This window comes from Saccopteryx bilineata, chromosome 4 (genome assembly GCF_036850765.1).
Source record: "Saccopteryx bilineata isolate mSacBil1 chromosome 4, mSacBil1_pri_phased_curated, whole genome shotgun sequence".
Lineage (NCBI taxonomy): Eukaryota > Metazoa > Chordata > Mammalia > Chiroptera > Emballonuridae > Saccopteryx > Saccopteryx bilineata.
The window spans coordinates 157,126,122-157,138,603 of NC_089493.1; the positions used below are offsets into that span (position 1 = coordinate 157,126,122).

Genomic DNA, 12,482 nt, shown 5'->3' on the forward strand with positions numbered 1-12,482 from the left:
GTGATTGGCATAACCAGGATGGCAAAGGGGAGGAAAACATGGATCCCCAGACATTCCACCACACCTGTGGGAAAAGGGGTAAATGGCTAGCCGCGTACAAGAAGAGAAAAGCCAAAATAAACCTTTTCTTATAACTATGAGCCATTTGTGGGCATTTGTCCCCACCGAAACTACCTATCCTATGTAAATGTGTGTAGTTAACACGTGTGACTCTGGACAGAGAGATAGCAGATGAACACTAGATAATATGGGAATGCCTTTTAATATGTAAAGAGACATCTTTCTGCCATTGTGTTGACTTGTAAATTTTGTTTTCTCCAAAATAATGTATGGCTTGCAAATTGAACGTGGTCCTATCATGTTAAAGGACATATGACTATAACCAATAGTGGTAAGGGGCTCCTAATTACAATTTTTGCTTCTGTACTCCCACTTCAAAACTATAAAAACTAAGGAGAACAAAGGGCTGATGCGCACTCCCAAAGACAACTATTGGAGGAGCCGCCGCTTGGCCAAGCTAGACAATAAAGCTTTGGTGTGTAATCGACAGATTTTGTTCGTGTCTTCAATGTTTCGGGTCCCTCTGGATTAGGCTTAACATTGTTGGTCAAATAAGTTTGTAAAATATGATTTTTATGTTTGCTCACTTATATGATAGTTTGCACTGGGCGCTGGATAACACCAGGTATATGTGGTCTGTGAAACTGCAAATTACCTTCCTGCTTGAGAAGGGCCATTGTTTTGCTAATGTTTGCTGGAGGAGAGGTTTTCGCACTAGAAATTTTTGAAAAGAGAGAGCAGAAGAAGAGAAAGAAGCCATGTTTGCAAAGTGAGCACAGAGGGAATGCAGAGTGCTAAAGAAAGAAGCTATGTTGACAGGGAAAGGGAAGGTGTGCAGATGATTAACCAGAACTGAGGGGCTTTGCAAGCTCCACTAAGACTTTTGGGGCCTCTGATTCTAGGAGAAACCAGAGTGATGTGCAGTAACACCAAAACCCTGACCATAGAACAAGTTTTGCAAGATTTGCAGATGAGTAAATGAAAAGAGTCGTGTAGAGCCATAATGTTCCCAAATGTCTCTGGATTCTGGAAAAGTCCTCAGGATGCTGCCTTAACAACCTCTGTGAAAGGCCAAGATAACCGAGTACATTCTTTTGCTTTGCTGAGCACTCGCTTTCTAGATTGTACCAATGATAACCAAAAGCCTATTTCCCTTCTTTAAAATTTCTTTGGCTAGGTGCTCACCCACCACCCCCACTTCTTTTTTTGCCTTTAAAAGCAAACCTCTGAGTTTGTTCAGGGCTGTGTGATTTGGGTGACTATAGTCCCCATGCAGTCACTGGCTTAAAAATAAAGACTCCTTAATTTGGCTATTTAATTGTGTGGCAAAATGTTTATTTCCTTGCTGTCCAGATATAACACAGAGAAGTTTCTTTTGGTTGCATCAGTGGCTTTGGGAGCCCTGAGTGAAAGGGAACTGTTTTTCCTGCCTGTTTGCTCATCGGCCTGTGTGAGACTTTAATAAAGGAATGGCCCACCATTTTTTGGCTCCACTGTTTCTTTACCATCTGTCTGAATTCAATGAGAACCTGCATGTGAATGGCTGCAATGGCTGTGACTACTGGCCTTACACCCATATACCACAAAATCCCATGATACAGTGAAAGATCCACAATACAAAATTAGATATGTACAATTAAAAAATCTGCAATACAGTGAGACCAAGAAAAATGAGCCACGATATGGTGAAGGGCGACTGTAGTTCTAAATGCTTCTCTTTTATTAATTCTCAATCATTACTTCATCAGGCAGGTATAGGCAATTCTCATCATTTGTGGATTTCATATTTATGAATTCACCTACTCACTAAAATTTATTTGTAATCCCAAAATTAACACTCTTTTGCAATGTTCTCTGGCATGTCTATGGTTGTTTGCAGCCATGTACATGTACAAAGGAGTGAACATTTTGAGTTGCTGCATTCCTAGATGAGGTCAAACAAGGCCACTGCCTGCCTTCTCATTTCAAATCTCATGCTGTATACTTAGTACCATTATTTTTCAAATTTTTGTTCTTTGAAGGGTAATTTTGCTGCTTAAATGCATTAAAGCTGAAGTGTTGCCAGGTGTTCCTAAGTACAGAAAGGCTGTGATGTCTCTCTTGGAGAAAATCCATGAGCTTTCAACGAGCTTCATTCAGGCATGAGTTATGACTCTTGGCCATGGGTTCAATGTTAATGAATTAACAATATGTATTAATTAAGGTATCTTTAAACAGAAACACACATGCAACAAAGTTATGTATTGATCAGTTGATAAAAATATTGTGTCCAGAGGATAACAGGAAGATATTTTCCCTAGGAGCAATGGTTCAATATTCACTAATTCAGTGTTTTAAGTGTCTTTATGCAACATAAGTACCTACCTCGAATAAAGAGAGTCAACTGTGTTAATTACCCCAGTTGGTAAAGATGTGGCACAGACATACAGTACTAGGTAATAAGCTCAGGATCACATAGCTACTGAGAGGTATAGGTAGGATTTGAACCCATGGCAGTCTGGCTCCCGAACCTATGCTCTTTACCACACCACTCTGCTCCTTATAGGACAAGAGGTTCCTGGATCAGTGTTCCATGAAGGTCAGGGTTGGGGTGGGAATCAGGATGCCCTAAAATACCAAATCTTCTACATCTCCCAGTCTCTTGAGGGATAATGATATTCTGCAATAGCAAGTCAAAGTTATGGTACCTTGGTGTCCTTAGAGAATGGGAGGAGGTAGTGGATCAGAGTTTCTTTTTAAAATCAAAAGTCCTGGGAAATGGGCCCTGGCCGTTTGGCTCAGTGGTAGAGCGTCGGCCTGGCATGCAGAAGTCCCGGGTTCGATTCCCGACCAGGGCACACAGGAGAAGCGCCCATCTGCTTCTCCACCCCTCCCCCTTTTCTTCCTCTCTGTCTCTCTCTTCCCCTCCCGCAGCCGAGGCTCCATTGGAGCAAAGATGGCCTGGGCACTGGAGATGGCTCCTTGGCCTCTGCCCCAGGCGCTAGAGTGGCTCTGGTCACAACAGAGCGACGCCCCGGAGGGGCAGAGCATCGCCCCCTGGTGGGCAAAGCGTCGCCCTCTGGTGGGTGTGCCGGGTGTATCCCAGTCGGGCGCATGCGGGAGTCTGTCTGACTGTCTCTCCCCGTTTCCAGCTTCAGAAAAATAAAAAATAAAAAAATAATAAAAAAAAAGTCCTGGGAAATGAGTCTATTGTGGATGGCTGGTCAGAGTTCCCTTGTAGGATTAGTGTATCTTGAGGCATTAGGATATATTGGAATTCAGAGTTTGCCAGTGTGTCCAAGCAAATATGACCTCTTGAGGTCATGGCTGCCTTGGAGCTCAGGTTGCTCTAGAAGGTCATAGTGTATCTTGGGGTAGGGGAAAAGAGGTTGGTGTCTTGGATCAATGCTTCTTGACTTTAATGTTATTACACACTGAATATTTGTGCCTCCCCTCAGCTCATAAGTTGAAGCCTTAACCTCAATGTGATGGTATTTGGAGATGGGGACATTTGAGGGTGATGAGGGTTAGATGAAATCATGAGGGAGGGGCTCCCATGATTGGATTAGTGTCCTTGTAAGAGGAAGAGACACCAGAGCAGGTTCAATCTTTGCATTGTGAAGACACAGAAGATAGCTGTCTGCAACCCAGGAAAAGAGCTCTTTCCAGGAACTGAATCAGCTGGCACCTTGATATTGGACTCTTCCAGTCTCCAGAACTGCAAGAAATAAATGTCTATTGTTTAAGCCATCCAATCTTTGGTTTTGTTTGTTTGGTGTTGGGGTTTTTTATTTGTTTTCTTTTGGCTTGGTTTTTCAGGTTTTGTTTTTTGTTTTTGTTTTGGCAGCCTGAGCTGACAAAGTCAAATGTATGTTCAGTTTTCCTGGGGACCTTGTTTCACTGCGGATTCTGATTTAACAGGACTGTGGTGGGGCCACCATTGGTCCACAATTCTGCATTCCTAACAAGCTCTTATGTTTCTGATGCTTTTTTTAAATGTAAGTGGAATTTTTTTAATTTATTAATTTTAGAGAGGGGAGAAGGAGATAAAGGGGAAGAGGGAAGTGGGAAGTATCAGCTCACAGTAGTTGCTTCTCATATGTGCCTTGATTGGTCAAGCTCTGGGTTTTGAACCCGTAACCTCAGCAGTCAGAGTCAGGGCTCTATCCACTGCACCACCACAGGTCAGGCAGGTCAAGCTGCATCTGAGGCTTTTGATCTGTGGACCATATTGTAAGCCTCAAGATCCTAGATTATGATGATTTTCTGTCTTGACTTGTGACCGTGTTTTTATAGGTTGTGTGTGAAGCGTCAGCATGAACTTGAGGATCAGACTATTGTATGGATGTCATGTGTTCCAAGGGGGTTAGGGTGTCCTCATTTGGTCAATGTGTCCTGAGCACTCAGACTTTGTAGTGGGATCAGGGGAGTCTCCTGGTATAGGTGGAATGTTCTGGGTTTCAGTGTGTCCTAAAGGTTCCTAGAGTCCTAGGGAATCAGGTTGTTTTTTAAAGGGTCAAGATGTCTTAGAGATGTCAGAATGTACTTCCTGGATCTATGTAACCTCAAGAAGCAGAGTACTGAGGTGTCAGGGTGTCCTGATTGCTCAGGGATTCTGGGTGCACCAGGGTTTCCTTGTACAATCACAATGTCAGAACGTCAGGAGAATCTCAGGCTCCTGTAGAGTCCTGAGGCCTGGAGCAATCAGGATGCACCTGTAATTCAGATGCTTGGAGGGTCAGTGTTTTCTGAAAGTCTGGGCAACCTTGGAAGATCATGGAGTCCTGGGGTTCTGGATGAATGAGGAGGTGATATTGGAGGAGGAAAACAGAAAGTGCTTGAAAACTACAGTGTCCTGGAGACTCAATCTATGGTTCAGGTTGTCCTGAGGATATGTCTAGGAATCCTGAGAATCAGGGTATCTTGAAGGGGCCAGAAGGCACTTGTGTCTTATAGTTTCTCAGTTTCCTGGAAACAGGCCCTTGGGTATCACCCACAGGCAGAGATACCAGGCAGGCCCTACTCCCAGTCCCCATTTGTACCCCCTCCCTCCATGGTGGGGTTCTAAGGAGGGGTCTTACGAGGAATTCATTTTCTCCTGCCTCCCCTGTTTGTTCCCAGGAGGAGATTAAACAGGACAAAAGAATTTGGTCCTCTGGGAATACGAGCTCTTGGCCTCAGTCCCTGGACCCTCCAACAGAGCACCTTCCTTCATCCGGCTGGTGATCCTTCCCTGATGAAGAGGCTCTGGTGACCAGACAGTGATTGGATGGGCCCACAGGGCGAGGAGGAGGTCACTTCAGGGGAGAAGGAGGTGGTGTGGGATTGCAGGCTAGGCAAGGAGGCAGCTGAGAGCAAGGGGAGAGAATGGCATCGTGGAGGGAAGAAGGGGCAGGGAGAGGGAAGTAGAAACAGAAACAGTGTGAGGCAAGATAGAGAAAGAGGGGATGTGCAAGCAAAGAGCTAGTTAATTAGAATAAAATTTAGAAAAAGGAGAGACAGTGAAAAAGACAAATATATCTATCTATAGCTACACGTAGGGAGAGACTCAAGAGAGGTATAAAGAGAGGGAGGAGTGAGGTAACAGGCGGAGAGGGGAGTACTAGAGAAAGGCTGGCCCAGAGACTCAGGGACACAGGAGACTGGGTGTCCTGGATGTTCGTTGTTAGGATGGAAGCAGAACAAAGGAATGAGCTGGGTAAGCAAAAGAAGGGGCGAGTCTACAGCAGCCTCTGGCCTGAGAGCTGCCCAGCCTCTGGGACTCGGATCTCCACAGTAGGTGAGTGAATTTCTGGGGTGGTTCTGAAGAGGCAGCATGTGTGGAGGCTCTGTGACTGGATTCCTGTGGGGCAATAGTCTGTCACAAGGAAGGTGAAAAGAAGAAATCAAAAACAGAACCCTACATATTAAATCTTTTGGGAGCCTTAGAAAGCCTTGGGCAACTTCTTCAGTTTACAGGCTGGAACTGTGGCCCTGGTGCTGATGGGCCACTGAGCAGCACACATCAGTGTGAGGCAGAGGAAAAGCTGCCCTCTGTCTCCTCACCCATGACTTCAGAGTTTGCCCACTGCACTGCCTTCTCTGGAGGAGGGAGCCGGAGGGCCCAGGGTTTGGGATCTGAAGAGAGCAGGGGACCAGTGGTCACAATGAGCACCGGGTGGGGCTATACTCCTGGATCCCCATGGGGATGGGAAGGGGTGCTCAGCTCCAGACATCATTTCTCAGTGTGTGCCTTCCAGGTGTTTCTTTTCGCTCCCTGTTCTCTCTTCCCCAGCTAGCTCTCAGACTAATTAGTGTGGGGGCTTAAGTGAGCCTGTGGGAAGGACAGGCAAGCCTTTCCCACGAGCTCAGGTTCTTGCAGCCTAGTGGCCAGCCAGGACCAGAACAGGGGAGAAGATGAAATGCACAGAGGGGAGGGTGTGTCTGAGCGGAAGAGTGGGAAGTGTTCTATCTTCCCAGGTGAGGGGTGCAGGAGGATGGGAGCTACATGGAGAAGGTGGAAGGGAATATGAGCCCTGGGAGCAGGGACAAGTTGCAAGGTTTTATACAGAGACCTGGACAGTTAAGGTGTCAGAGCAAATAAGAGCTCCACAGGATGAAACCCAGAAGTTAGCATGTGGGCTCAGAGAGGGGAAAGGCACAGGTAGGGGCACATTACATGGGGCTGTGTCTGGGGGCATGGAATATGTGGGCACGCACGGGAGAGATGAGTCTGCAGAGTGGAGCCTATGTGAAGAGAGCAGCCTGGCTTAGGAAGTTCAGAGGTGAGGTAGGGCCGAGGCTGAGCTGCGGTCAGCTAGTTATGAAAGCTGAAGGGTTTCTGCCTGGGACAAAGTACATATGAACAGCATAGAGGCACTGAATAGAATCTGAAAGGACCAGCATATATGATCTGAGAATGGATGGTGGGTCCACTGGATAGCAACATCTCCCTTCCCCTGCATCCTCAGACGAGAGCACTCAGCCCTACAGGAACCTCTCTGGTATAGGAGTGAGGAGACCACGGCTTTCCCCACAAGGAGGACAGAGGGGGCCCCTGCATGCCCAGCGTCGCCATCGCACCACCTTCAGTCCAATGCAGTTGGAACAGCTGGAGTCAGCCTTTGGGAGGAACCAGTACCCTGACATTTGGGTCCGAGAAAGCCTTGCCCAGGACACAGGCCTCAGCGAGGCCAGAATCCAGGTGATCCCCCAAGGCCCCTTTTCTCTGGGAATAAGTTCAGTTTTGGTGCTGAGGCACTACTGGGACACAAATTCTCACAGGCATTATAACCCTAACCTAATATTCACCAAAACATAGCCTCATCCAACAGTGAACATAACCTCGTCTGCATTGGGAGTGTCACTTAAGTTAACTAACCTTAGTGTTAACCTAATCTACCTTGAATTTCAACACTCACCCCCAACTTTAATAGTGATGTGAATTCCAACAGAAATTCCATCATAACTGTTCACCTGCACGCGCATGTGTATATGACTTTATCCCTAACCATGGCCTCAAAGCTCAATCAGACTAATGCTTCTTCAATTCTAACCATGGACTTAATCAATCTTAAGTATAAACCCTACCCTAAATCCAACACCGTATAAAACAAAGTCATTCATTGCATTAATCTCTAATAACCTTAGGGGAGATTTCCTATTTTCTGGGGAGAAAAAATGCCATTGTGTCATATTTATCTCTTTCTTTTTGGATGTTGGACATTTCTTACCCAAAGTTATAGTAGGGCAAAGTTAGATACAAGTTGGGGATAATAGCATGCATTTCACTTTTTCAGTAGATCTGGCTCAGATGTGCTTTCTAGAGAGCTTTACTTTCTGTGGTGATGTGGGACAGACTTATGCCTTGTACCTGTACCTTCTGCCATTGGGGGGGGGCTGCATGTGACAGTGCCACCTACTTGAGAGAAGGACTCTGATGTGGCTATTCTTCTCCCTACCCAGGTCTGGTTCCAGAACCGTAGAGCTAAGCAGAGGAAGCAAGAGCGATCACTGCTTCAGCCACTGACCCATCTGTCTCCTGCCACCTTCTCTGGTTTCTTGTCTGAGTCTCCTGCTTGCCCCTACTTTTACTCAACACCATCTCCACCAGGGACCTGCTTTTCTCTCCCCTACAATCATTCTCTTCCCTCCCAGCCCTCTACAGGTGGTTCCTTTGCTCAACTCCACCAGTCTGAAGACTGGTACCCTACCTTGCACACAAACCCTGCTGGTCATCCACCCTGTCCTCCACCCCCACCCATGCTTCCCCTCAGCCTTGAGCAACCAAAGTCTTGGAACTAATATCAAAAAGTGCTGATAAGGTAGTTCCCAGCCTATGGCCTTTAGGAAATGCAGAGAAAACTATGTGACTTCCTTTTCTTCTAAGAGTAAAGTAGAAATATGGTGAAGGGAAGCTCAGATTGAAAATTTAAAAGTGGGAGATTATGATAAAGGCTCACTGAGGTGACTAAAAGAATTTAGAAAGGTGAAACTACTGGGAGATATACATAAGCCTCAGTAGAAGTGGAGAAAGAGTAGTTTTGATGGAAGCAATTGTTTCTGCTGGTGAATGGAAATTGTCAAAGGAGATAAAACTTGTGAGGCTTCACTCATTGAGATGGTGATTGAAAATCATCATTCCAGCTGTCGCTAGCTGATTTCAAGAGGACTTTAGATTTAAAGTTTATCCATACCCTATTATCCACCCCACCACCCAAATCAGTAATTAGCTTTGTTCATATTATCCTAGAAATATCCCTTGAATTATTCTTTTCTTCTCCATTCCAGCAGACACTGCTTTTGCTGGCCCAATATTTTCTAGTTCTTCTCATCGGTTCCCTTAACTTTGTCATTTCCACTTCCAACAGACCACGTAAATCCAGTCATCAAAGAATGGCTCTCCAACGTCTTATAAAAAATAAATAGGATCTTATTCAGTTGGCCTGTAAGAGTCTTCAACATTCTTTCAACCTAACTTTTAAGTTGACTGTATGTTTTTCTTAAAATTGGAACAAACGAAATTTTTTTGTGTGTGCAGATTCCATAAAGACTGTGCAGAAATATATATGATCAAAGCCAGGCAGTTCCATTTACAGCACTATTTTTTATGTAGTTACATGATGTGACTGTAGCTTTTTAAACTACGAAACCCCTGATTGTACTTTCTTGTCTAATTAAAGTATTTATAATAAATTGTGATTTCAGATGTTTGCTACTTCCTGGACCTTTAAGAAACATTCTTAATAAATTTTATAGAATACTGAGAACAAGGTTGTTGTTTTTCTTTCAAGTTTTAAACTGCTTCAATATTTAGAAGAGGTCTGGGTATAGCTGTAGCATTTCATATGCTTTCTTAGAGAGAAAGGGACAGTTTTCTTGGCCACTAAAGATGTGTTGGGCAAATAAGTTTGTAAAATTTGAGTTACTTGGTTTTGCTCACTTTTGTTGTTAAAAATGGCACTGCCCACATAGGGCAACTGATTACCTTCATGCTTGGGAAGGGGCTTGGTTATGCTAATGTGTGCTGGAGGAGGGACTTTTGTGTGCTGGAGCTAAGGGGCCATTTTGAGAGGAGATCACATTGTTGCAGGGAGAGAGGCCACATGGTTGGAGAGGAGGCAAGGAGCAAGATGGAGGTGTACAGAGAGAAGGAGATGGGGAACAGAGGTGAATAAGGCTGGTGAGCTAGAACCTTTGATTCTAGGAAACTCGGATGAGTCAGTGGCTTTGGGAGCCCTGAATGGAAAGGGAAGTGTTTTTCCCACTGTGTGTATTTCTTGCCTGCCAAGTGCAAGCTAGGATTAAAGCTAATGGCCCACCAGTTCTTGGCTCTGTTGTTTCATTACTGTCTGTCTGAATCAAATGTGAACCTGCACCAATCAGGCAGCTGTGATGGTCGCCGTGGCTACTGGCTTTACAAGATGTTTCTCATGTAATCAAACAACAGTTTATACATCTTGATCCTATTTTTCATTTTGCTGTGTGTTTCTTTGGAGTTAAAATAACTATGATAGCTTAATCAAAAGTAGTCATCAATCCCTTCTGGGTTAAAGCTGAACATTCCACATGGCAGTACACTCCTATCTCTTTTTTTTTTTTTTTTTTTTACAGGGACAGAGAGAGAGTCAGAGAGAGGGATAAATAGGGACAGACAGACAGGAACGAAGAGAGATGAGAAGCATCAATTATTAGTTTTTCGTTGTGACACCTTAGTTGTTCATTGATTGCTTTCTCATATGTGCCTGACCAGGGGGCTACAGCAGACTGAGTGACCCCTTGCTCGAGCCAGCAACCTTGGGTCCAAGCTGGTGAGCTTTGCTCAAACCAGATGAGCCCACACTCAAGCTGGCGACCTTGGGGTCTCGAACCTGGGTCCTCCACATCCCAGTCCAACACTCTATCCACTGTGCCACTGCCAGGTCAGGCCACTCCTATCTCTTTTGCTAGTTTCTGTCCTTGTTCCATACATACAGGTTTTTCTTTCATATCATTTAGTCTTGCTAAAGTTTAGGGGTCATCTCAGATTTCTTTCTTTTTTTTTTAAATATGGAACGCTTCACGAATTTGCGTGTCATCCTTGCGCAGGGGCCATGCTAATCTTCTCTGTATCGTTCCAATTTTAGTATATGTGCTGCCGAAGTGAGCACGTCATCTCAGATTTCAATCTGAGTTTTTGTTAATACAAAGGGTACATTTGGTGTGTATCCCTTAAATTCTGATACCCCCTCCTCTTCCATATTTTTAAATGAGACTGGATTAACCATAGAGAAGCATATATCAACACCAGTCACCAGATAAGATGAAGGCCTCAGATGATCATAGTCTTCCTGTTTGGCGGTGTGATAGAGCCAGTCCCAGGAGGTATTGCTTGCTGCTTACCATGATGTTGACAGCATAGAGGTCCTAGATAGTGAGTACATACTCCTCAGAGAAGGTGTCATTGGCATAGCTCATGAGCAGGCACATCTAAACTCCTAGTGATGAGAATTCTTAGGATTTACTCTTAACAACTTTCCTGCGTGTCATGCTACAATGTTAATTATAGTCGCCATGCTGTACATTATATCCCTAGTACTTATTTATTTTATAACTAGAAGTTTATACATTTTGACTCCTTCCAATTCCTCTTCCCCCACACCCATCCCTCACCCCCACCTCTGATAACCACAAATCTGATCTCTATTTCTATGAGTATTGTTTTTCTTTGGTTTTTCATTAGATTTCACATATAGGTGTGATCATATACTATTTGTCTAATTTATGTCACTAAGCATAACCACTGAGGCCTAGGTGTTATCTCTAAGGAGGTGACTTCTGTATCTGGCTGTAAATTGCTCTGCCAGTTCATTCAGGTATCTGTCTCAATTTCCCCATTCTACTTGCCAAGGAATTTTCCTAGCTGCTTACTACCCTGCTTGTGTCTCTATTATGATACCAGTACTTAGTGTTTCAATTACCAGAAAATTAAGGATTATTGATATCTTTAAAGTGTTAAGTTTTTTTATCTAAACACAGGTGTGTTCTGTCATTTTTTTCAGACTCTTATATTGCTCAGAAATATTTTTATATAAAACAAACCTTAATAGTAGTTTTATAAATTACAAAAGTAATGTATGCTCTTTGTATCAAGTCAACTCAAAAGAAAAAAATTATATATATATAATACATACACACAGGAATATGTATGTGTATGAATATATACCTGTATGAATAGAAATGTATAAATACTGTTCTAGATTAATCACAAAAGCTTTACATTGAGCAAATAATTCTTAAATGCCCTCAATATATCACACCACTAATATACAGTTTTCAATATGCAAAATAATTTTAAGTGACCAAAAATGTAAAGGTGTATGCTTGTGCATATTATATATATATATTAGAATGCATATACATAAAGTAAAATTTGAAGGCATGCAGTTTCAGGAGAGAGGAAGCACAGTGTGACCCAGGAGTTGTATACAGCAGTATTCAATTCTCTCAGGTACAATACAATACAATTCTCTCTCTTGTATTTGTTATAGTTTAGTCCTAAGACTTTTTTGAATGTCTGAAATAGTTCATAATAATTAATTATCTTGTCCATCATTTCCTTTCTTCTTTTTTAAAATGTATTTATTCATTTTAGAGAGGAGAGAGAGGGAGATAGAGAGAGAGAAAGAGAGAGAGAGAGAGAGAGAGAGAGAGAGAAAGGGGAGGAGCTGGAAGCATCAACTCCTATAAGTGCCTTGACCAGGCAAGCCCAGGGTTTTGAACCTGCAACCTCAGTATTGCAGGTCTACGCTTTATCTACTGCGCCACACAGGTCCATCATTTGCTACCAACTGGGCATCATGAGGTAAACAACATTAATAGTGTGTTTATACAACTATTTATGTTTAGAGAAAAATATACATACACACATTAATAGTTTTTCCTGTTTTAAAATAAAATGGGATCCTACCGTGTATATATATATA

General features: G+C 43.5%; 1 protein-coding gene, 1 non-coding gene and 1 pseudogene across 2 annotated transcripts; 1 reads left to right on the plus strand and 2 right to left on the minus strand.

Moving 5' to 3' along the window:
* Positions 1 to 5,709: 5,709 nt before the first annotated feature.
* On the plus strand, positions 5,710 to 8,322 carry PROP1 (PROP paired-like homeobox 1). The gene is made up of 3 exons (XM_066273389.1): positions 5,710 to 5,818; positions 6,990 to 7,222; positions 7,984 to 8,322. The coding sequence occupies exons 1-3, from the start codon at positions 5,710 to 5,712 to the stop codon at positions 8,320 to 8,322; spliced, it is 681 nt and encodes a 226-aa protein (XP_066129486.1).
* A 1,626-nt stretch (positions 8,323 to 9,948) lies between these two features.
* LOC136335574 (rho-related GTP-binding protein RhoQ-like) lies at positions 9,949 to 10,986 on the minus strand (annotated as a pseudogene).
* On the minus strand, positions 10,561 to 10,667 carry LOC136336902 (U6 spliceosomal RNA). Its single transcript, XR_010731638.1, has one exon. It is a non-coding gene; the product is annotated as a U6 spliceosomal RNA (small nuclear RNA).
* Positions 10,987 to 12,482: the final 1,496 nt, after the last annotated feature.

Coding starts and splice junctions, on each gene's coding strand:
- PROP1 (XM_066273389.1), top strand. CDS start 5,710: ATGGAAGCAGAACAAAGGAATGAGCTGGGTAAGCAAAAGAAGGGGCGA. Junction 5,819..6,989: donor GACTCGGATCTCCACAGTAG/GTGAGTGAATTT, acceptor CTGCATCCTCAG/ACGAGAGCACTCAGCCCTAC. Junction 7,223..7,983: donor TCAGCGAGGCCAGAATCCAG/GTGATCCCCCAA, acceptor CTCCCTACCCAG/GTCTGGTTCCAGAACCGTAG.